This window comes from Miniopterus schreibersii, assembly GCF_964146895.1.
Source record: "Miniopterus schreibersii genome assembly, chromosome: 3".
Classification (NCBI taxonomy): Eukaryota; Metazoa; Chordata; class Mammalia; order Chiroptera; family Miniopteridae; genus Miniopterus; species Miniopterus schreibersii.
Window position 1 is genome coordinate 77,484,758 of NC_138103.1, and position 24,843 is coordinate 77,509,600.

At 48.7% G+C, this 24,843-nt stretch overlaps 1 protein-coding gene across 2 annotated transcripts; it reads right to left on the reverse strand.

Moving 5' to 3' along the window:
• Nucleotides 1-4,662: 4,662 nt before the first annotated feature.
• Nucleotides 4,663-21,745, reverse strand: CLPTM1L (CLPTM1 like). 2 transcript variants are annotated; one of them, XM_081133665.1, is made up of 17 exons: nucleotides 21,312-21,745; nucleotides 20,709-20,809; nucleotides 19,658-19,847; nucleotides 18,101-18,249; nucleotides 16,621-16,699; nucleotides 14,549-14,666; nucleotides 14,130-14,224; nucleotides 13,234-13,318; nucleotides 11,846-11,949; nucleotides 10,740-10,805; nucleotides 9,708-9,758; nucleotides 8,602-8,684; nucleotides 7,865-7,899; nucleotides 7,174-7,229; nucleotides 7,047-7,091; nucleotides 5,851-5,966; nucleotides 4,663-5,285 (listed from the first exon to the last, which is right to left on the reverse strand). In XM_081133665.1, exons 1-17 carry the CDS (start codon nucleotides 21,471-21,473, stop codon nucleotides 5,201-5,203), a joined length of 1,620 nt encoding a protein of 539 aa, XP_080989791.1. In that variant the 5' UTR covers nucleotides 21,474-21,745; the 3' UTR covers nucleotides 4,663-5,200. The 2 variants fall into 2 exon arrangements, with proteins under 2 accessions (XP_080989791.1, XP_080989792.1); XM_081133666.1 differs by having other exon boundaries at nucleotides 18,101-18,246; nucleotides 21,312-21,739.
• Nucleotides 21,746-24,843: the final 3,098 nt, after the last annotated feature.

A 24,843-nucleotide genomic window follows, 5' to 3' on the forward strand; every position in this document is an offset into this window, starting at 1 on the left:
ATTTTTGTATTCCTATGAGTATTTTTTAGCTTCTTACTGGGAAACACTTAAAGTCTTTGGAAACAACTCAGACTTTTATGATCTTGCATTTAAGTATTGTTGGTGGGACCAGAGCAATGCTTAATCTGTTAGGTTTTTTCCCCCAACTACGGGGCCAATCTCCTGAGAGTCCTCTAACTGGTACCTCTTGAATTATTAGGTTTCCACTCTGGCTGCTGAGTCCCATGGATCATTCCTTCCAGTCCTCTGGGCAGTTCCTCCTTAGACTTGTAGCGTCCTGATACACACGTGCTGACCAGTAACCAGCTGAACACACAGGGGACCCTCTGCTGGTTTCCAAACTTCTCCCTGTGCAGCTCCCTCCCCTCCAGCACCATCTCCCAAAGCAGTCTCTGAGACAGCAGGTTGCCTGGTACACACACTGGAGCCTAGAAAGTCTTTCCTGATGGGCAACTGTGGATAGGCCTCCTTTGTCCCTGGCCTCTCAGAGATCACTGCCTCTCCCTTTTGGATGCTCAGGGTCTTTAGGACTGTGATGATATATTTGTCCAGCTGTTGTCATTTCACATGGGAGGTAAACCCCAGTCCCTGTTGCTTCTAGTTGTCTAGAAGTTCCTAAAACAGAACTTAAATGCCTCATTTGAAAAAAAGGCTGAAAATTAATGAGTTAATTAGCCATCTGCAAAAGTAGGAAGGATATCAAAATAGACCCAATACATGTAAACAGAAACAAAGATCTGAGCAGAAATTGAGAGAAAACAAAATATAAAGAATCAACACAGATAATCCTTTATTGTGTGTGTATGTATATACATATACACACACACACACACATATATATATATAAAATCTTTATTGATTTCAGAGGGAGAGAGAGAAATGGAAACATCAATGATGAGAAAGTCATTGATTAACTGCCTCCTGCACGCCCCTACCAGGGATGGAGCCTGCAACCTGGGCACTTGCCCGGACCGGAAATTGAACCTGGATCTCCTGGATCATAGGTCAATGCTCAACTGCTGAGCCATGGTGGCCGGGCCCTTTACTCTTCTTGAAAACACTAATAATAGTAAAAACTGACAAAATCAGATTGATCAGGACAAAAAAAAGATACAAATAACTTTACAGAGTTATGGGTTTGTATTTGTATTCCCCAAATTCATGTGCTGAAGCCCTAACCTCCAGGACCTGTGAATGTGACCTGATTTAGAAACAGGATCTTTGCATGTGATCCAGTTAAGATGAGCTCATTAGTGTGGGCTCTAATCCAGTGTGACTGTGTCCTTATAAAAACGTGAAATTCAGACACACATAGGGAGCGCACCAGTGAAGATGAAGCCTAGGAGAGAACGTAGAACAGGTCCTCCTCAGCCCTCAGAAGAGACCAGCTCAGCCGACACCCTATTCTTGGGCCTGCAGTCTCCAGGACCGGGAGACAATAAAGGTCTGTTGTTTGAGCCAGCAGTTTTGTAGAAGGATCCCTATCAGTTCACAGTGAAGTTTGAGAGTTGCACTGGTGCCACACCCTCACCCTCACCCACACTTGGTACTGTTCTTTTTAATGAATTAACTGCTTGCCACCTGGTCTGTAGTACCTTGTTATAGCAGCCTCAGGAAACTAGCACAGGAGTAAAAGCGGACACGGCTACAGAAATTATAAAAAACAACAGAATGTTATGAACAACTTCATGCAAATAAATTTGAAAATTTAGATCAAATCAACAAATTCTCTAAATACACAAAACAATAAAACTTCAGAAAGAAATAGAACACCTGCACAGGACTCTAACCACAATCACACCAGTTTTCACCAGCTGCCTCACAAATCATGTCAGAATGACTGCTGGGAATAGAAGAAAGAGGAAATACTCAAGAGGACATACTCCCTGTCTCACTTTATATGGCTAAGGCAGCTTTAAACCCAATAATGGTGTTAGAAGTGTATGATGATAGGAGGAAAATGGAAAATAGAGAAAAAATAGGCACTTCACTAAAAAAGGGAGATCTGAGTAAGATTGTGAATCAGTACTCCACACCACTCATCACCAGGACCTTGAAAAGCTCTCACACACACACACTCTTACTGAACAGTGAGATAACCAGATGGCCATGCCGAGAACAGTGAGGTGGTGACACAGGTGGGACACGGGCTGCACTGGAGGCTGTGAGCTCTGCTAAACTGAAGCACATTCTCACCCCAAGCATGTCCCCAAAAGAAATGACTGATGTTCCCCCACATGACACACAAATGCTCAGAGTAACTATTCCTAAAAGTCCAAATGGACGAAACCCTAATGTCTGTCCACAGTTGATAAAACAGTGGTTTATTCATGCCATGGAACACTATACAGGAGACAGCAAATTAGCTACAGCCAGCAGCATGGATGATGGTGAGAATTTTGAGCCAAGAAGCCAGGCCGAGCGTCTAGTGCGGGATTCTGCACCGATGCAATACAGGTAGGGCTATGGTGTTCAGTTTGAAGAACAACTTTTATGACGTGTTGAGGGGCCCACCTGCCCAGGTACAGAGCCCACTGGCCCAATCAGGAGCTGTTGTGTGGCTCTGGGTCCTGGTTGCTTTCAAGGTTTCCACTTTATACCCTCACCTGAGGGTATTTTTTCCATTGCTTTTCAGAGAGAGTGGGAGAGAGAAACATTGATGTGAAAGAAACATATCGATTGGTTGCCTCCCGCATGCACCCCTACTGGGGCCGGAGATTGACCCTGCAACTGAGGTATGTGCCCTGGGCCAAAATCAAACCTGGGACCCTTCAGTCCTCGGGCTGATGCCCTCACCACTGAGCAAAACAGGCTAGGGTAAGGTTTCCACTTTTACCCAATAATCAACAGCTTCTAAGGGTTCTAAGACATTCTACAGAGTGTCGGAATAAAATGCTCAGGCCTAAAGCTGAAAGGGGCTTTAAGATCTCATACCAAATTTGTTTGATAAACATGTTTATCTTAAAAAACGGAGGCAGGCACTGAAGTAACCCATGTGAGTAACTTATTAACACATAAGACTATAGCTTTTTTTTAAAATGGTTTTATTGATTTCAGAGAGAGGAAGGGAGAGGGAGAGATAGAAACATCAACGATGAGAATCATCGATTGGCTGCCTCCTACATGGCCCCTACTGGAGGTTGAGCCTGCAACCCGGGCATGTGCCCCAACCTGGAATCGATCTGTGACCTTCAGGTTCATGGGTCGACACTCAACCACTTAGCCACACCAGCAGGGCAAGACTACAACTTTTTAAAAGGAACTATTGATTAAACATTCCTTTTAAAAGAATGTGACTTCAACTGCCACAAGACAAGATCAGTCCACATGTAATGAGATTTACAACCTGGAAAAAAAATTACTGAATGGCCACTGGAAGCGCTGAGACTCTAGGACACGGTGTTTCCACCCCCGAATACCAGCCCTCAGGTATTTCCAAATGACCGTCTAAAAACCCGTGTTCCCACTCTGCTGCCAGACTCAGGTTCCTGCACTGTGAGAACCTTCACACAACCTGTTGGCAAAAATAATAGTCTTCCTAACACCCATTTTATAAGGAAACTGAAAATGAGAGAGCAGCAATGATGTGGAGTGAACTTCCTAAGTCTGCCAAGTTTTAGGCTTCAAGTGCAAGGAAGTAATTTCTACGATGTCATTGTGGGGGGCTGGAGACAGGCACTGAGAGCTCTTGTGGTCTACCTTGAATGGGCACCAGGGTCAGCAGAGCCCCTCAGGCCCAGCCAGATCTGTTCATGGAGCACCTTGACTCAGAGCCATACCACAGGAGTACATGCATGAATCCACACAGAGAAGCTTCCAGTCCCTCCCCCCAAAAAACATGTTATGTAAAACTTATGGGTGCAGCAAGGGCCAGCCCACTGGGTGGACTGACCTTCATAAGCATTTTCCTTGGAGGTGATGAGTCTCAGAAACTGAATGTGGGACCCTGGACCCATGTCAGTGTTCTGAAAACTAAGAAGGGGTAACCTGAAACCACTGTGTTCTTTCAAATCATCGAGTGAGCTCACACGCCTTAATTAAAACCTGCTAGTTCTTGACAAGCTCAACAGCAAGCGGGAATGTGTAGGAAGAACACATACTCCCCTTCAAGCCAGCCTCCCGCTCAGCTCCACGTCCTCCCCAGAGGGCCCCTTTCATGGACTTCTGCAGAGGCCAGAGCATCCAGACAACCCTTAGTGGCAGGAAGACTGAAGTCCAAGCCTGGCCCATGTGCCACTGGAGCCGAGATACTAATGCCCTTGCTGCAAACATGGACAGCTACCACTGCACTCATGCACCTGGACACTACGCTTTGCAAACAGATCAAGAATGCAATTTCACTGAACACAAAGTAACCTCATTACCCCCAAATCTGTGGCTGCTCTCCGCCCCACCTGTGCTATTTTTCTCTCTACCTTAACCTAGGGCGTTTCTCTAACAAAAACATCATCAAGCTGACTCAGTCATGACCATATAATAATTAGGCACTTAAGTCTTCAATATCAGACATAAATATTTAAGAACATTCATGAGTCCAAGGCTAGGTAGAGGGTCCTTCAATTTGTCCTTCTAACAAACACATATAAACTACATCACATGTTCGTCCCTGGGAATGAGGTAAACAGACGTACCTGAAAGAGTTTCCCATGCAGCAGGCCAAGAAAGTGTTACAGCCAGAGAAATTTATTTTAATATAGAAACATACATACATTAAGCTTTAAAATAGTCAAGTTTTAAACAAAAAGGAAAAAAGCCATTTGATCCCAGAGTCTATACAGCATGGATTCAGAGGCATTTGAAATTTCACGTAAGGAGCACTTACAGACAACTGGAGATGAAAACCCGCACCTCCCTGTTTCCGGAGTCTGCTGGGTGGGGGGACACTGTGGTGATGGCATAGCCACTGCTGACACTGGATGCTCCTGTGCTGTGAGCCACCAATGGCCAAGGATGACCACGAGAGCCCAACATCTCAGTGACCAAGACAGACAGATGTCTTCACGCTGGGGGCATTGTAAGTGAAGCCAGTTCCTCTCAAACACCACGTGAAGGGACTCAGGAGACGTGAGAAATGTTCAGAAGTTTTGGCAATGTAGAAGGTGTAATGTCCAGGAATTCACCAGAAGCGTCCAAAAATACTCAGTCAGCCGAACATCCAAGATGTACTGGGTGGTGGCTCAAGGGCGACCCAGGCCAGGGCTCAATGTGTGTGGGACTTCCGCTGGGGCCTCTCCTCGTAGGACTCCCCAAATTCGTTCACTCTGCTCCTATCCACAGGGTAGAGCCTGCAACAATACGATGAATGCTCCACTGCTTTTGAAGGGAGGACATGCATGTCCTTGAGCCCCAATAATTAAGAATCAAATCATCAGAAGTTCACTGCATAAAAATTTAGGGGTTCACCTTGTGCCCTCCTGTTGATATTTTTAAATGGTTAGGCCAGAGCTCTGTGCTCAAGGCTGATCAGAGGACAAGGACAGCTTGTGCCAAAGTGGAAGCTGTGGCTGGAACACCCCCCTCCCCCCCGCAGGGATGGCCTGCCCCAGGGGACTGATCCCAGCTCCTAGGGGCACAGCACAGGGGCTGGGGCAATGATCTCCTTTATGCGGCACCAAATTCATCTACGGAGATATGAATCTGGTGGCGGATTCCATCAGACAGAACAAGCACTTCTGTACCGGAGACAGAATAACTTCCTCCAAGGCCTACTATCGGCACCTGGAATGCTAGCTTGGGCAACACCCAAAGACCACTGCAAACTATATCTTTCACCACAGGATGGCCAGGTGCACATCAGCATAAACGGTGAGATTCCAACCAGGCAGGGAGCCTCAGAGGCACCGCACTCACCATCGCTGGTACAGGTAGATGAGGAACACAACGTCGTCCCTGAAACAGGCCAGGCGATGGGAGGTGGGCATGGTGATGATGAAGGCGAATATGTCATCAATGAAGGTGTTGAAGGCCTGTGCCGGGTGGGAGAGGGGACAGGGTGAGGAATGGGCCATGGGGGCTCGCCTGGAGATGCCCAATCAACTGCCTGAAACCTCTTCAGACTCATAACCTGAGTCAGCAAATCACAGCAGACACACCAAGGGCAACAAAGACTCTTTAGTAACAATAAAAACAGAAAATGAGCAGGTGGAGGCACTGGACTAGCCACAACATACCAAAACAGCCCTCAGGGCAGTCTATCCTCTGGACACTAACCACTGGGTCAGGGGTGTCCAATTAAAAAAATTTTTTTTATCTCCCATTATTTTTTAAAATATATCTTTATTGATTTCAGAGAAAGGAAAGGAGAGGGAGAGAGAGAGATAGAAACATCAATGATGAGAGTGTCATTGATCGAGCCCGCAACCCAGGCATGTGCCCTGACCGGGAATCGAACCCCGATCGCCTGGATCCCAGGTCGACACTCAACCGCTGAGCCACGCCCGTCCGGGCCCATTATTTTTTTAAATGAAAATTTTTACTTATTTTGAGAGAGAGAGAAACATCAATTTGTTGTTCCACTTATTTTATGCATTTATTAACTGATTCTTATACGTGCCCAAACTGGGGATCAAACCCACTACTTTGGCATATCGGGACAATGCTCTAACCAAGTGAGCTACCCGGCAAGGGCCTGGGTGTCTGATTCTGATATGTCATCCAGTAACATGGTGTTTAGCTCAAGAAAATGTCTTCTGTTGCTATGAGAGAGCTTTTATTTTTTACAAAAATATGTCTTCATTGATTTCAGAGAGAGGAAGGGAGGAGAGAAACAGAATCATCAATAATGAGAGAGTCATTGATTGCATACCTTCTGCAACCCCCCTCTGCTGGGGATGGAGCCCACAACCTGGGCATGTGCTCTGACCAGGAATCGAACTGTGATCTCCTGGATCATAGGTCGATGCTCAACCACTGAGCCATGCCAGTTGGGCTAGAGCTGCTGTCTTTTAAAGTCATTGCTGTAGCTCAGCAATGTGGAGAATCCCCAAAATTGTGACAGGAGTGTGGCCCTGTACACACACAGCACCTCCTGCAGGCAGAGCACTAACCTTGTACGTGAAGGCCTTCCAGGGCAGGTGTGCCACCGACTTCATCTGGGGATAAGGAGACGTGAACAGGTCAGGGGCAGGCTGCTCAGAGCACATGGGCGACCATCCAGAGGGGGATGCATCTTACCTTGTAGTTCACGAAGAGCTGGGGCAGCATGAAGAGGAAGCCGAACGCATACACCCCTGGGAAGGGAAGACAAGACAAGGCTGGAGAGCAAGCACGGACTGTGACATCCTCACAGCCCCTCTGGGCTTTACATCCCACGGCTTTTTGGCCGGCAGAGTGACTTCAGAGAGCAACATCCTTTTCCTCAGTCACCGTCAGTGTCCCCCACAGGGGCCGAGTGAGTGCTGGGGGCTATGAGGACAGGTGCCTGGCCCACACAGTCCCCTCCCAGGGCTATGGCCAGGTTTGAGAACCACACCCAGTGAATCTTCTAGGAGTCCATCCCATTTGCTCTGTGCCCTTAACTGTGTGCGGAGCCCCAGCGCTGTGGTCAGGGCCAGCTCAGGGCTGGCAGGCCCTATGCAGAACTCCATGCTGCGTGGTTTTGCTTTAGTTTGCCTTAAGGAATCGGATGGAAGAACAGTGCTATTTACTGCTGGCATTTAATGTTTTCATGAAGAGAAAACAGACGGCTCAGGGCTCTAGTCCTGGGAAGCCTACATGGGTCTCTCACAGGCAAACAGGGCATCCTACGGCCCAGCCCAGTGCATAGGGTAGGGCAGAGGGGCTGACAGGGTAACCTCAAGTTACAGGAGCAATGAAAACGTACCTGCTATGAATGCTGTTACCAGAACAGAAAAACATCACTCACCATTGACGAAGCTGTTGATTAACCAGGAATACCAACTGAAAAGGAAGAGAGCTGTCACTGTGGAAGGCCCAGACTTCCCTCATCAGTGTCAAACTGACCACCTCAGTTTACTCTTTTGAGTGAGCCCTCTGTAAACACCCAAGCTCTCCCAGGAGCCCGTAACAAGGTGTGGTGTCCGCACACTGGAGGCCCAGGGCCCTGGTCATATTCCAGGTGCTACAGCAACCTGTCAGGGTGGACTGGCATGCCAACTGGTTGCTGGGAGCCTATGCTCGATTCGGGGGTGAGAGACTCTGCACTGACAGATACTGTCCTTCAGAACCGTCAGTCAGATGGAAAATAAGCCAGTTCTCAGGGCTCGTCCTTGCCCCAGCCCTCTACCAGGCCCCTGTGGTCCCGAATGCAGTAGCCACACACTGCTACATTTTCCCTTGTCAAACGCATGTGACTTTACCCAGACACGTGCTATGGGTGCCAGCCTATGTGCCCGCTGATCCGGAAAAAGGAGCAAGGGGACACCCCCACTTCAGCTGTGTCTCCAATTCCAAGGCTACTCCCATGAGTGTTCTCAACCCCCAACTTCCTGTTTTCCACACTGTGGAGGAGATGGAGCCACAGAATCGGCCCGACCCCAGTCCCCACAGTGGCAGGCAGATATGGAGGCAGAGGGCTGTCAGTAATGCACTGGGCTCTCCAGGTGACAGTGTGGCAGGGGGAAGTCCTGGTGACACCTGTACCTCTTATACTTGATGTTCAGCAGTGAGTAGACAGCGCCCCCGATGCACAGAGGGTAGAGCAGGTAGGATAGGTACTTCATGGCCTGCAGAGAGCAGCGTACTTCCTGTTAAAGCCCAATCCTCAAGCCTCTGTAAATGTACACTTCAGGCAACTAACTCACAAGGATGGAAAATAAACAAACAGGGTAAGAAACAGACATGTGCACAGCTGTGTGACATGTGTGATGTTGTAATGGAGGACTTGTCAGTGTGCATTTATTAAACACACAGAACTCACAGCCCAGCTGATGTTGATAACATACCTGTTCACTCAAAACAAACTAGCCGCCTGGCCAGCGTGGCTCAGTGGTTGAACATCGACCTATGACCCAGGAGATCATGGTTCGATTCCCGGTCAGGGCACATGCCCGGGTTGCGGGCTCGATCCCCAGTAGGGGGTGTGCGGAGGCAGTTGATTAATGACTCTCTCATCATTGATGTTTCTATCTCTCTCTCCCTCTCCCTTCCTCTCTGAAATAAAGACATATTTTAAAAACACCCCCCCCCCAAAACAACAACAAACTAGCCTACTAAACATGGACAGAAATCTGAAGAAACTCTCCCAGTATTGTGTCAAGACTGACATCCAAGTCAATGCAGCTGTATCCTTGTATTTATTCTGACCTGGATTTTACTGTATCCCCAATAAAAGTTGGACTGCAGGCTGATGCTCATTAGCCAATAAATATACCCATCCCTGTATAGAACATGCTGGATGGTCATACTGCAAACTGCTGCTCCCCTAGAGCAGCCGCAGCACATGGCGCTCTCTGTGGGGTTGCCCAGGTCTGAGCGACAGAATGAGCTCGCAGCAACCACAGCAAACCCCCAAGGGACAAATATGCTTATAAAAAATAGAGATGTCTTGGGAGACATGGGTAGGGGACACCTGCAGGGACCTGGGAACAGGGAGAAGCCTCCTGACCCCTTTTCCAAGTCAGAAAACCACTTGGGATTGTGGCCACCCCTCCAAGGAGATGGCCTTCCTTTACTGAATATCACAGTAAGGTGCTTAGTTACATGTCTGCTGGACAAGCATATTCCCCCACACTGCCCCTGCTGCTTACCTGCGTGTCATACTCCTCGGTTTTCCTCTCAGACTCACTGTAGGCGCCAAACTGTTGTAAAATTCAATACAATCGTGTTAACTAAGTGACTTAAGGCAGGTGTCTGAGCACAGCTTCACTAGGAGTGACAGGGCTGTGCGCTGACTGGCAGAGAGGCTCAGCCCGGTCACATTCAGTGTAAGGCATGCCCCTTAGGTAAAGGCCATGGTCAACATGACCATACACCTCCCTCCACGCAGAGGACCGGTGGGCAGCATTTCTGCCCCATTCTGGCCTGGACCCTGAGCCACAGTGTGTGTCCGTGTGGCAGAAGCAGCCATGTCCATGTGTGTCCCACTCACCAGGCTGCTTCCTGTTCTTACTTCTGGTGTTTTTTTTCTTCAGTGAAAACACTTGCTTCACACAGATACATTCTGACACTGCTCTTAGATCCGTAAAGGTGGCTTTACTAGTCTAATTTAAAAAACAGTGAACTGTACTCTATCTACTGAGTTTCCTGTCCTTGATCCGTTTAGGACTGGACATGGGAGGGTCAAAAATAAATCAAGTGAGGTCTGTACAGAGCACAGTGAACTTCATGCCTGTAAACCTCCCAACCCTGATCTTCACAGGAAGCTCCTGAGTGCTCAATAACTGGGACAAGCCCCAGGCTGTGACTGGCTATTTGGGAAGCCGGCCTGAACTGCCCACAGGAACATGGGAGCTAAAGACCAGTGTCCTGTCTGGTGGAGAGGCAGCTTGCCTTTCAATGCAGGCACTGCTAGGTCTGTGATTGGGGCACCCGTGTGAACCTAGGATTAGCTGTGATCAAGGAGCCAACGCTAGCTCTGCCGAGGGAGTTGCTCCATGTGCTGGTTGGGAGGGCAGTCCTATCATCAGAGGACAGTCACCTGCTCAGAGGGTCCTGTGCCTCACTGGGTGCAGCTATGAAATGCACCAGACAAGCTGGTGCACGTGAATAATGAGTGGCATAGAGGAAGCAGATGGAGTAAACAAGACAGAACCTCCAGAGAGCACAGCAGAAACACTCACCTGAAACTTGGGCCTGAGGCCTCTCCAAACAACAGTCATTTTCAGAGCCTTTTTCACTTTCCACAGCTGAAGAGAAACAAGAAACAACATTTATTCTAAGAGCAAGGAGATGCCAGAACTCACCACTTGAACCCTCATGGACCAAGCATCTGCCTGCTCAAGCCCAACTGCCCCAAGCCCCATTGTGCCTGCTGGGTTAGCTAATAGGCACAGGCCCTGGAACCTGGCTGCTGGCCCACACGCCAGCTCAGCAACTTGTACCCCACATGGACACCGTCACCACCTATGGGCACCAACAAACCAGCCCTCAGCCTGGCTGTCCTCCTCTGGGCTGTCTCTTTCCCAGCTTGTCTGCACTTGGCTGGCTCACCCTACCCTGCCTGCTTCTTTAAATTCACCCCAGCACCTTCTTCCTGGCACTGGAAGGGCCCAGCCTCCACCAAAGCCCTGCATTTCTGGGTCTCTTTGGGACCCATGCCCCACTTGCTGCCTTGCTGACATAGAAAAGGCATCACCACCTTAGAAAGCAGTTTCCATACTGCAGCTGTGGCTCTAGAAGGGTCCCCATCTGGGAATTTTCCTCTACAGGCAAGGAGAGCACACAGCACAGTCCCTGACCTGACAGCCACGTGGAGGAGGGCCGGGACTCGCAGTGGGACCTGCAGGCTGCCACCTCTCTCCATTATTCCTGCACCCCCAACTCCACCTTCGTCCTTGAGGACTGGCCCCAAGCCTGCCTTCCTCACAGGGCTCCCTTTCCTGAGTCCCACAGAGCAGGGCAGCCATGGGGCACCAAGCTTCTGGAGCCCATACCACGTAGTTCTGCTTCTAGTAGCGTCCAGCACAGCACAAGCCATGTGGAACTTTAAACGTGTCAGAATACATTCGGCGATGGATGTGTGATGAGCTGGGACGTTTTAATAAAAACTGCAGGGCCACCCAAAGGCGCCTTCTGTACCCTCACTTTGGTAAACCCACAGCAGTTGCGTCCCTGCCTGCCCACGGAGGTGGCCGCATGTCACTCTTTGGCAGTTACGCAGGTTCTGACTGCACTGAGCACTTGGGCCCAAGGACCCTGGCATGTGGCAACTCAGACAACAGCTCACCTCAATGGCGGCTCCGACACCTGCAGGGACCAGCACCAGCAGACTTGTCTGCTCATCCAGCAGGAACAGGAAGATGACCACAGTGCTGAAGCAGCGCCAGAGCACTAGGGACAGAGGCAGCGGTGCTGAGGGGCCACAATCCCACTCACATATACACCTGCACATATACAACCCCTCCCCCACATACCCGCCCAGCTCACATACACCTACACATGTAAAGCCCACAGCTCACTCACCCCACTCACATATACAGCTCCCACACACACCTCCCCGATTCAAACACACAGATAAGTGTACAGCCCACACATGCACACCCTCATCCCCTTTGAACACATGCATGCGCACACACATGCGTGGACCTACGACTTTTCTCCCCCTTTGTCCATTAACAGTGAACAGTAGGCCACATGCACTAAGGAAAATGGTTTAAAATGATTAGAAAAGGCAGCCTCAGCTATGTAAACATGTTATACTTGCAAACACATAAATACACAGCAATTATACTGAGAAAATGGGTTCTTGACTGGAGTTATGATGACTTGCTTTCCTGTAGCCAAGTCATACTTTTCTGTTTTTGTACTAATTCTGTGATAAACACATTTGTCTTTTAAAAGCTGTACGCTTTTCTTTTTAAAGTCGTGCTTTAGCCCTGGCCAGTGTGGCTCAGTTGGCTGAGCATCGTCCCACGCACGGAGATGGCGCTGGTTTGATTCCCAGTCAGGGCACATATCTGGGTTGTGGGCTTGATCCCCAGTAGGGGGCGTGCAATTGATATTTCTCTCTCTCCCTCTCTCCTTAAAATCAACAAATAAAAACATAAAAAAAAAAAAAAAGTCATGCTTTAGAAAACACTGCAGCTGACTAAAAGTGTCCTACTGGCTTAAGTACTTCTCTCAGCAACAGCGGCAGAGCCCGCTCTGCACGGTGCTCACCAGACACACGGGCCCAGGGGGAAGGTACCTGCTGCCTTCCATGGGCACAGACTCTGGGAGGGGGCAGAAGGACTCAGCAGGGGAGGGGCATCCTTTCTGAGGAAATTGGAGGACAGGAAAAAAGAATCCGAGACACAGATGACACGGATGGGGGGCACCCAAGCACCCACTGGGGCATATCATTTCCATAGGAAACACTGGCCTGGACAACTGTGTGGCCTCCATGGCCCTCTGTTGTCTTTGGACACAAGCTTACACAATACTCACCAAGACTGCAGAGGCAGCTCCCTCCCAGTTATTACCATACACAACCTAAAGAGGACCCTCTGAACAAGAGCAGGGGATGGGGTCTGCAACCAGCATTCGTCATACACAATCAAAATGAACATTATAACCCATCTTTATCAACTGCAGAATACACTTTGGGAATGGGTCAAAAATCCCGAGGGTATCTACCTGCTTTGGTTGACATCCCAATCATGCTCTTCTTTTTCTTCCAGAAACTGATGTCATTTTTAAACGCCAGGAAATCAAACAGAAGCTGAAAAGGAGAGAGGACAGCAGTGTGCAGCTATCTCCGGTGTGAGTCTGTAGGTGGGCACTGAACACAGAAGGTGGAGCCCATATGTCTAGTGTACCGCACCGCAGTGTTCACTGTGGTGTCACTACAACCAGTGCCTCTGCCTGCAGTGGCCGGGAGGCCATAGGATGCTCGCATGTTCTCCTCCCGTCTCACAACGGCACATGGCATGTGTCTGCCTCAGAAGCACACAGCTCATTCTGAGACATGGCCTTTTTATAAAAAGAGCTATTTTCCAGCACAGTTTTAGAAGGTTTTAGCTGGACTGGCTGAGTCCCAGGCACTCAGAACTGGCTGTGGCTCAGCTCCCCTGGCCTGCATCGTCTCACCTCCCTACCTGGACCTGAGTCCAGCACAGCCACACACAGTGACAGCTTTCCTCCACCAGCCTGAAGACTCCATATTCAAACAGGGGCTCCACACAGAGGACTGTGTTTAATGTTATGATCACCACACTAGGATTTATACAATGAAATACTTATTTTATAATCATTAACCCACCTCAGTGATTTGGGATTTCGTTTCAAAACAATCTCCAAAATCAGCCAAGTCCTAGGTTCTTAAGGTGGCCAGTGCCCTCAGGTTCAGACACCCTCTTCTGAGCTGGGAGAAGGCCCCAGCACCATGGCCTGTGGAGTCTCAGGTCCCTTGGGAACCAAGGGGCTAACAGGTGGGACACTGCCACACCAACCCCCAAGCTGAGGATGGCTGGAACCCTTAGAGCTGCCCACGCCCGCCAATGTCACCAACAAGGACTCAGTGACCCACTCACATGAAATGCCGCAACAAAGAAGGTCAATGCTAAAAAATACAAGTTGGTATCAACAAAAATTCCTTTCACTTCATCAGCATCTTTCTCTGAAAATCCTGAAAAGGAAAAAGAAAACAATGCAAAATGGGCACCGTCAACCTTACCTAATATTACAAAGGTTTCTGAAGGTTGTTGGTGGTGAGAGTTCACCTGAGCAAAACTGTGGCATTTCAAATACTATGTTCTGAATAAAGAAAACTTCAGGTAATCAGCAAGAACCTTTCAAAGCCAGGAAATAGAGACAAGAAACAAGTGACTGAAATTATGTGAAAGACCCTGCACCACAAGGTTCAAAGGCTAACGAGTCTGCAGAAACTATCTGGACTTGCAACTACAGGACGCTGCCACCCACAGGTCTGGGATGGCACGTGTGGTCTCACCAAACTGCTGCAGGGAGTACACGGCGTCCTGCATGTGGATCCAGAAGCGGAGCTTCCCCAGCGAGATCTTGTCATAGGACACAGTGAGGGGCAGCTCGGTGGTGGAGCGGTTGATGACCTAAGGGAGAGATAGCACAGTCAGAACCTGCTCTGCCAGGGCGCACCAGCAGCCAGCCCACATCCTCCTGCCTTGGTTGGAACACTAAGCACCCTGGGCTGCACTGTGCCCACAGACACTACACCTTTGTCCCCAAGTTCCTCACCCACTACAGCCCAGGAACAGTGGAGGCCAAGGCTTCTGACCCAGGGCCACGTGGCTGGTGGACTAGACACTCCTACATCCTGGGCATTATGGTCACACCCGAGGCTGAACTTCCCTCCTTCCCTCCCCCCGCCTTGGGCTCCAGCACCCATGTGCTATCCTCTCAGACTTGGGTGGGGCTCCCCCCACACACTGCTCTGAGGTCTTCCTGAGGGAACCCTGTACACCTCTCTCCACCACATTCCCTCTGCTTAACCTTCCCAGCATGAGCAGCGCCACCACCTTAGGGACTGGGGACATGTGTGCAACCAAGCCAAACACAGGCCCCTCCTCTGAAAGAGCTGGACACAGTCATTCTGCCCACACCCGCAGGCCAAGTGCCCTGGAGTTCAGAGTAGGGGCACACTCCATCTGGGGCTGGCAGAAAGCTCCAGGCAGAGGCAGCATTCAGACTAGGCTCACGAGGGTGCACAGAATTGGGGGTGGAGGCTGCCACAGGAAGGCGTAGTCCCACAGTCTAGCAGCATACATGGCCACAGTGGCCAGGTCCCAGGAGAGAGGCACCACCCCAGCACACAGGGCAGTGACCCCCACGTCCCTGAGGGTCCTGGGCATACCCACCGGTGTCACAGTCCATGCTCACCATGAGCACTGCTGACACCATAAGCGTGGCAACCAGATGTGCCACCATCAACCAGACACCAGGCCCAGGTGTCGGGCCATTCCATGCAGTGCATCAGCCTCAGGCAGGTGGGCAGCAGGCCAGGCCCGCCCCACAGGGGTGCCACTGTCTAGGCTACCATGGCAGGTAGTACCCCATCACCCCAGTGGGTGTGGTTATTCTCCAAAGATGGCATTCCTTCTGAAAAGCAGCTCCAAGTGAGACAAAGCATCAGTAGCAGAAGGCAACTTGGGGAAAAGCTAGCTGCCTTTTTCTGTGACTAACAACATTCTTGAACACCAGGCCTATTACCAAACCATGGGGCGACCAGGATAACAGGTGCTCTGTGGATGCTGCCCAGATCCTCTAATGCCCCAGCCACAGACTTGTCTCCCTTTACTACTTCCCAAGTACTTACCCAGGGTGACCATAGCAGCCCCTAGGGCTATAAAGCACCATCCAATGCAGCTCTGCTGAACCTGGCATAGCTTAGGTCTACATACAATACTATAGCACACTCCAGTAAATGCTGAGAAGGGACCATGACTACCCGCCCCAGCACTGCAGGCCATGTAGGACCACACTGGCTTTCTAAAGCAGCAGCAAAGGGTGGTTCGTCAAACTCTGCTCAGAGGTGCCCTCGACCTGGGGTCATTTACCCTCCAATCCACCCTGGGAGAGTGGGTGCTGTGGCTGTCCGGTGACACCAGAGCTCCCATCCATTTGCATAGCTCTGTCCCGGCCCTCAAGCTGCCTGGGAAGCATGGGATCCGGGGTGGGTGGTGATATACAGGGATAGCCCTGGAGGAACAGTTTGCTCAGGACACTTTCTGAATTAGTCTGCATCTTTGTGGCAGAAACCTATGATTCAAAGGCACAACATTTACAAGCTGCTTTAGCTGACAAGCGGCCCTTCCATGAGTTCTGTGCACCTGCTATCCAAACACTTAACGAAGGACCTTTCAAAGCCCTTCACCGGTGAGGGCACAGGGGCTCGAGGAAGGGGTGGTTTGGGAGGACCCCACTGCTGGCCAGCAGCAAACCAAGAGCACATCCGTGCCAAGTGAGAAACACACATGAACCATCACTGCAGGACCAAAGAGGCAGCCATACTCCAGGCTATGAAGTCCAGAGGGGAGTGGTGCTTACCATGAGGTCCTTCACACGATTGCTGAGCTGGTCAATGAACAGGATGGGGAGGTAGTGCACGGTCTTCCCAAGTTGGATCCTGGGGATGGAGGAGTTTTCTGTCACCTTAGATGAACTGAATGCAGCCGCAGACATTGCGTTTACCTAAGAAATCCCGCCTAGCACCTTCAGTTGCTTCTGGTTACTACAGTACCAGGACATGCTTTCCCAATGAAAGCAGGGATCTCACAAGCTACACTTATCCCTGATACAGTGGACACCAGAAGGAGGTAGGTAAATAAACAGGGTCCCAGACATACTGTGGAACATCATCCAGGGCATAAAAAAGAACAAGGAGCCAATATGTGCACTGACACGAGTGGTCCAGTGAGGCAGTAAAAACAAAAAAAACCACCTATCTGCCTTTCATCTCTGGGGGGGTGGGGGGTGGGGCCACAGGAGAGGAGTGGGGGGCTTTTCGGTGAATGACACTTTCTATACCTTTCACATTTTGAACTGTGACTATATCATGTATTCAAAAATAAGGTTTATATTTATAGAAGGAAAATCCCTCCTGACAATACTACAGGAACCACTGACAAGTGAAGAACAATTATTATTGTGGCCACTCACTGATGCTACATGATGAATTGATAATAGGTCTTAACCTAACAGCGGGCTCCCCAAAGCCTAGAGATACAGACTAGTCAAAGCTGGTCAATCTATGTTAATAGTTATGCTTAACAATGGCAACATGATCCTGAAGGTTAATTTTATTATTTTTTAATGTTTTTAAAAAAATTTATTGATTGATATTTTAGAGAGGGAGAGAGGTATACAGGGAGAGGGAGGAAGGAAGGGGGAAGAGAGAGAAAGATTGATTTGTTGTCCTACTTATTTATGCATTCATTGGTTGATTCTTATATGTGCCCTGACCAGGGACTGAACCTGCAACCTTGGGGTATCTGGAAGATGCTCTAACCAACTGAGCTACTAAGCCACAGTCAAAGGTTAATTTTAAATACACGTGAGTCATGTTAAAACTGACTGGCACCCCTAACAAAGGTAGTCGGAATGCAGGCAGGACAAAACTCAAGTGACATGGTCTCATCAATGCTCCTATTCTCTCTCCAAGGGAAGCTTTTGCCAGGAACAATGACTCTCTTTCAGTTTCATTCATTCCAATACTCTGGTGGCAATCTTGGTCAGCAAGACCGCCCAAAGAAAAGGAACAAGTCTAGAGGGTACCCAGGCAGAACCTTAGGCCCCTCTGGGCCTCTCGTCCCAGGGATAGCTCAAAGATGCAGGTGTGACCAATCCATTTTTGGATTTTGGTGGGTCACCATCCTGAGGGGCTTCCTTCACCCCCACACCACTGGTGTCACCCCCCCCTGCTGTCAGCTCAGGGCAAATGGGTGGTGCTCAAAGCCAGGCAAGTAAGTGCATCTTAGTCACTTCCACCGTGCTGGTCCGCAGTCACCGGCCCGACCAGCACACTTACATCTTCATGTATCGATGCACATCAGCAGGCAGGGAGGAACCATCAAAGACAAAGTCATCCACCATCACATTCAGCGTCAGTCTTGGTCTCCAGTGAGAAACGGGCTCATCCAGGGCATTCATTGGTTTCTTCTCAGCTTCGACTTTCTGCTAAATGTAAAGGATTGACTTAGCAGGAAAAGAGGCCAAAGCAGGGTGAGAAACCAGGCCTGAAACAGGTGAGGCAGCAGGGTGGTCAGCACCTTCACCTGGGAACAGCCCACGTGGCAAGGCCACACAACCGGGAAGCAGAGCCTGGCAGTGGGGGTGGGGGGGGGGGCAAAACTGCCAATTCCCCAAACTCTTACACCCCTCACTTCCTTCGCTTCACAGAAACAACATGTGGTCCCGGATGTCACTGACTCCTGTTTTGGGTCCTCCACCTAAGCAGGCCCACTTCTCAGGGATCCTGAGGAGGGTGAGATCCTGAGACAATTGCAGGTGTAGGTAAGCTGGAACTAACCACCCTGTGTGTGCAGTGAGACTGCTTCTCAATCAGGGATGTCAGGTTGTCCGGAAGGAGCTGTGTCAATGAATAGGCACTCACCTCAATTTACTAAATTGAGAAAGAAACTCTGATTGGAAGGAAAATCTTTATTCCAAATCTAACCGATATATTCTAGGAAACAGTGTCATTCCATCTATCTCCTACCTAAAGATATTTTTGATGTAATAATTTATCTCCCAAATAATAGTAACAGCTAACGTTTGGCATTTGTATGTTCCAAAGACTCCCTCCATTCCCTTTACACCTACCGCCCTCCTTGATTCCCCTGGAAGGCCCCATGAGGCCGGGCCATACTGTGCCCGCGGAAAAGGAGGTGAGGGGTCTTCTCAAGGACTGCAAAGTGAGAGGGGTCAGAGAAGTTTGGTAGGGTTTCCAAAACTTGCCCTGAACCATGAACAGCCCTTCCCTGTGCAAGGAGCAGCAACACAAACTTTCTAAAAAGCTGCCATCTTTCTTGTTTTGTAAATGATCTCACCTTCCATTCAACACAGACCTGAACACCAGAATTCCTTTATCCAAGGCTTTGTTGATGTTCACTTATGATTCCCAGTGTTTCTTGGTACATACAGTTTTCTACAGTTGTACAAAATATAATCTGTACATCTGCCTTTTTAATAAATTTTGAATTATATTCTTAGGATAAATATTGATGAACTGTCCATCCTATACACAAAGTGCAGTGAGTTTCCCAACTCTTAAGTAATGACTGCAGCTGAGCTCCTCAGAAGGGGCTGCCCTGGAACCATGCTCCTTGAGAAAAAATTCTGGATAATATCAGTGGATTACTTAAAGTGCATGCACATCACTAATTTGACATAAAATTTATCTGCAAACCATGGGAAATTAATCAACTGAAACACAGACATGTTTGCCCATAACATCACATGGCTCTACTTTGCAACAGTCACTCCAGCCCTAGGTCTAAGCTGCATGTGCAGGGACATGCAGGTGTGAATTCCAAGAGGGAGAGTGCAGGCTCTGTTTGTCTGATAATTTGATGAAGATGCTCACCTGCGCAGCAGATTCTCCAGTGAGCAGATTGACCTCTTCTGGTTTGGGGACCATGTAGGTGGTCAGAGGGCTCACCAGGTGCACCTGCTTCCCATCGTGCCAAGGCAGAACGCCAGCATGATGGAGGAAGATATAGGCATACAGCGTCCCATTATTTCTTGTTTTCTTTGGTACAGAAACATTAACTGTCCTAAAACAAGAAATTACAATTTCAAATGTGTACATTTACATTCTATGTATATATACACACAGCAGAGACTACTCACATATCTTTGTAAATTACATTGTTTCACACCAATTTTAGTTTATAAGTACTAAAAACGAAACCCACCTGCCTATGACTGCGAGTCCTAGGTAGAGAGGTTTATGGAATGTTTTCTAAAAGCTTGAGCAGTTATACTTGAAAGCCAGAAAGCCCGCATTTCCTGTCTCTATTTCCCAGCACTAAGAGAGGTCAGTTACTCGCCTAGGTCGTGGGCGGTGGCCGACCCAAGTGTGCATGTCCCCTGCCAGCTGCACTGCCTCTGCAGCTCTATGACTGGCCTGGCTGGCTAGAGGACGTTCATTCCAGCACACATTCCCAGTAGTCTATCTGACACCTTCTAGATGACGTAGGGGAAAAGGTAGACTCTTGACAAGAACATCATTTTTTAAATTATGCTTGTTGAAATCTTAAACACTAGAGCCATAAACATGAAATGCCTTTGGCTAGGAAGAGACAAATAGTTTGCTGTGAGAAACCCCTTGTCATTCCCACTGGAACATCCACTCCGAAAACTCCCCATGGTTGCTGCATATTCCACAGCCATACAATGCTGGTGTCAGCTGCTTCCTAAATGACAAACTTATCTGCTACTTTCAAGTAAAATGAAAGTTTGACTGTTTACATATCACACACTGGTCTCCCATTAAAATGTTCTACCACTCACAAGACAGTAGGTAGTACTGCTTCTCTAAGGTAACTTTGTTATATACAGAATCATAAGTTTTAAACAATCTAAACATTTCATGATGTTAACCCTATCATTTGCTATTTGTCACATAACCACACCTTTCAAATTTGGACTCCACGTCAAAGTCTTCCACATTCAAGACAAGATCCACGTTGTTCTCAGCACCAAGGTTGGACCGTGTGGTGGTGTACACACTTAGCTGGAAACAATGTCAAGAAAATTAGCTTGGCGAGTCCCTGGCCACAAAACACACACACCAAACAGCTACATGAGGGAGAGCAATCTGATGCTACTGAATGGGTAAACATTTCATTTTTAACTCCCAAAGGGACAAAACTCTGACCTGTGAAAGAATGGCTGCATCTGATGTGTCTGCTGCAACAGAACAACTTGCTAAAGTGCTCAACAGACTGGATCAACAGAGCAGGGGTACAATGACTTGGTACCTTGTAATGGGGTGACAAGGGGCAGCGTTTGGAGTCTGGCTACAGAAACTATGCAGGCAGGGTCTTTAGGATATTAGGGGTGGGGAGGTCAGAGATTAGGCTAGGTGGGCCCTCAGCCGAGCCCAAACCCCTGTCCAGCCCTGTTTTTCAGATGAGAAGTGCCCCCTTCCCCACCCGACCCTTCCCAGCTCTGGCGAAAATAACTCCGGCCCCTGTCTGTCGCAGAGACCCCTCCACCTCAACCCAGGAATTCACCTGCAGCTTGGGCCTCTGAGCCAGGTAGGGCTGGATGCAGTTACCATCGCTAGCGCACGGTCGGGTGTAGACGATGCCATACATGACCCAGCAGGTATGCACCACGTACACAACAAACACGCCCACCACCAGGCTGGTGAAGGAGCTGCGACCGCTCCACATGGCGCCGCCGCCTCCGGGCGGAGCGCGGCGCCCACCAGCCTCCGTGCGTCTCTCTGCCCCGGGCCCAGCGAGCCTCTCGCCCGGCGCCCTGCTGGATGCTCCGACCGTCGCCGCTCACACGAGAGCCACCACGCGTCGCCGCCGCCAGGGTACTAACGCGCCAGGCGCCGCGGACCGCTGGGCGCCCTGCATACTCTTGCCACAGCCGCCGCCGTCTACCTGTCACTGCGGGATTCGCCGGCGCGCCGGCAGCTTCCGGGTCCTCTGCCACCCGACGGAAGTGGACTCACCGCACTGCCACCTGGGAAGCGTAGTCTGGCCGCCCTGCGCGCGCGCCAGAGGCGTGACGTCATCTTCCCGCGCAGTCCTTCCGAAGTGCTCTCGGGGTCAGGGCGCTCTATCTTCCTCAAATGGAGGCGGGGTTGGGACTCCTAACCCCGGGGCCTGGAGTGCCAAGAGGTGGGAGGGCGGTGTCTAGGCTCTCAGCCTGTGAACACCCCAGATCGGGAGCGGAACCGCGTAGCCTGTGACCCCTCCCCCCCTCGGAACCGCCTCATCTCCCCGGCGTGGCCAGACCCACAAACAGGTGAAATGTTAACTTTTGAGGAAGCTGGAGGGAGGCAATACAGAGCTTCTGTATTCTTCCAATCCTAAGTCTGGAAACGTGAAAATAAAAGTTAAAGAGGCCCTGGCTGGTGTGGTTCAGTGGTTAGAGTCTCGGCCCTCCCACAGAAGGGTTGAGGTTGGATTCCCCATCAAGGGAACCTACCTGGGTTGCAGGTTCTCTCCCGGCCCCTAGGGCGCATGCTGGAGGCAATCAGTTGATGTGCTGTCCCTCCCCGCCTTCAACTCTGAAAAGCAACGGAAAAAATATCCTCAGGTGAGGATTAACCAAGAAAAAGTTGAGGAAGAAATAGTAAATAGATTCACAAAAAATAAATAACCCGATTTCATGTTGGTTTTGTTAGGACAAAGGTCAAAAGGTGTGGGCAGTTCTAAATGTGGAGGTATGAAATGTCTAAACCTGTAGAGTTTTTATGAGTTTGAGTCAAACATGACAATTGCCAGGACTCAAAAGCTCAATGGATTGAGAAAACGCTCTCTGTAGAATGGTAGTTTTACAGCTTATTTTATACATTAGAATCAGAGGAGGAGACATACAGCTGGGAGGGTTCCTTGAAATCCAGGGTGATAGGGGAGGCGGGAGAAAGGAAAGTGGAGAAATCTCTAGGATTGGATAAAAAGCGAAAGGGAGACACACATACTTCTTGTTCATTGGTATGTGGGCAACAAGATAACAATGACAGGTTCTGTGGGCCCTGCCTCTGGTGGAGATTGTGCCCTCAGGGGTTTAGAAAGACTCATTTCAAAGGTATGTTATCTTAGATACAAAAAGGCCATAGACAGACTCACTTAAGGTAAAGATTGACCTTTTTTAAAGCAGCTACCAGCCCAGGATATGACTCCCTGCCATGACTTGCTTTCAGTTAGGAATTTGTACGTTCAGACCATCCTGTGTGGTTACTTTCTGTCCCACTACGCAAGCCCCCCCCCCCCCCCAGCTTGTCAGGTTTAGTATGATGGTACCTTTTCCCACCCACATTACTAAATGTTAAAATATAGCACAGTATTTTGCAGACCTGCTGTAAACAGGATACACTTGATAGGAACCCAAACAGTTAAGTATAGCCTACTACATGTAATTGTAATTGACCAAATAGTATATATAAGCCAGCAAATTTCAACCGGTGTGCTGCAAGAATTTTTAAAACATGCATGACTAGTCAGGGGCACTGACCTCTTTTCCCTTAGATTGTCAAATAAAAAAATAACAGCCTACACAACAGCAGTCCAGTGTGAATGAATCAAAATTATACCTATTTTTTGTCAAGTCAGCAAAAAATGTATTTTTTGGTGTGACACAGAATTTTAATAATTAGTTTACGTGTGCCATGAGATTAACAAGGTTGAAAATTGCTGATATATGCAGTGGCTAGGACGCCCTTGGGGAAATATAGCTTCGGATGTGAATCCCGTCTCCTTGCTGCAAGTAAATCCACCTGGAGACAACCAACTCTCCTTGAATATACCCCACATGGTGACCCCCTTGAGTCTGGTAACAGTTTTTTTTTTTTCCAATATAAACTCTATGGGGGTGGGGGGTGCTGGTGAAAAAAAAACAAAATTACTAGAACAACATGGCTAGGGCCCCTCTGAGGGCCTCAAAAGGAACATACTCATTTAGGATTATGTCCTCGAATTTACCATTTTGTCATTCTGAACTGTTCTTTATCCCTGGTGATATTCAAGTCTGCTTTCAGTAACAGAACTACTTCAGCTTTGTTTTGATGTATCTACTGAGCATACCCTTTCATGCTCTTTTACTTTTAACCTGTGTCTTCGCATTTGAACTCTGCTTCTTGTAGGCAGTTCGTAGTTCTTACTTTTTATAAATTCTGGTTGACAGTCTGTGCCATTTAATCTGATTAGTGATTTTCCTTCAGTTGTAAACATGAATCTTTACCTTAAGACAATCTACCTTTAGATCAAGTATCCCATGTAGGTTTTAACAACTTGAAACAGTAGAAGTTCCGTTTCTACTCTCATGTTTTTTTACTGCTATACATTTCACTCCTATTATGCCATCAACTCCATGATATATTGCTATTTTTTGCTTTGAAAGTCAATTATCTTTTAAATAAATTAAAAGTTAGCAAACGTGTATTTTATATTATGAACCCTGTGGGGGAAGACACCAATAAAGAAGAGCTACGCCCTGGCTGGTTTAGCTCAGTGGTTAGCATGTCGGCCCGAGGACCAAAGGGTCCCAGGTTTGAGTCCAGCCAAGAGCACGTACCTCAGTTGCAGGCTCTATCCCTCGTCCTGGTTGGGGTGCGTGTGGGAGGCAGTCAATGTCTCTCTCTCACATCAATATTTCTCTTTCTCCCTCCCTTCCACTCTCTGAAAAGCAATGGAAAAAATATCTTCAGGTGAGGGTTAAAAAAAAAAAAAGAGCTACTAGTGGCTAACTGGGCTCAAATTTTTAAAAACAGCCTAGCAGTCATTTCTGCACAAGGCACGAAACTGCACTTCAGAGAAGCCTCCACTGTACTGAGGGACCACAGGCCCTTTGTTTCTGCCGGTTGAGCCAGCCCTTCTAAAGGAGTTCCTGGAATTCTATTTCAACCAATAGGACTAAGGTTTTCCCCATCCAATTAGAGCTATGCAGCTCTGGCCAATCAGAGTAGCTCTGTTCTGACCAATCAGGCTGTAGGGATTTGTAGTCCTCATTTGCATGAGTGGGCCAATAAAGGACTATTTAAACTGGCTCCCCTCCAGCTCAGAGTGTGAAAATTCCTTTCCCGTGAAA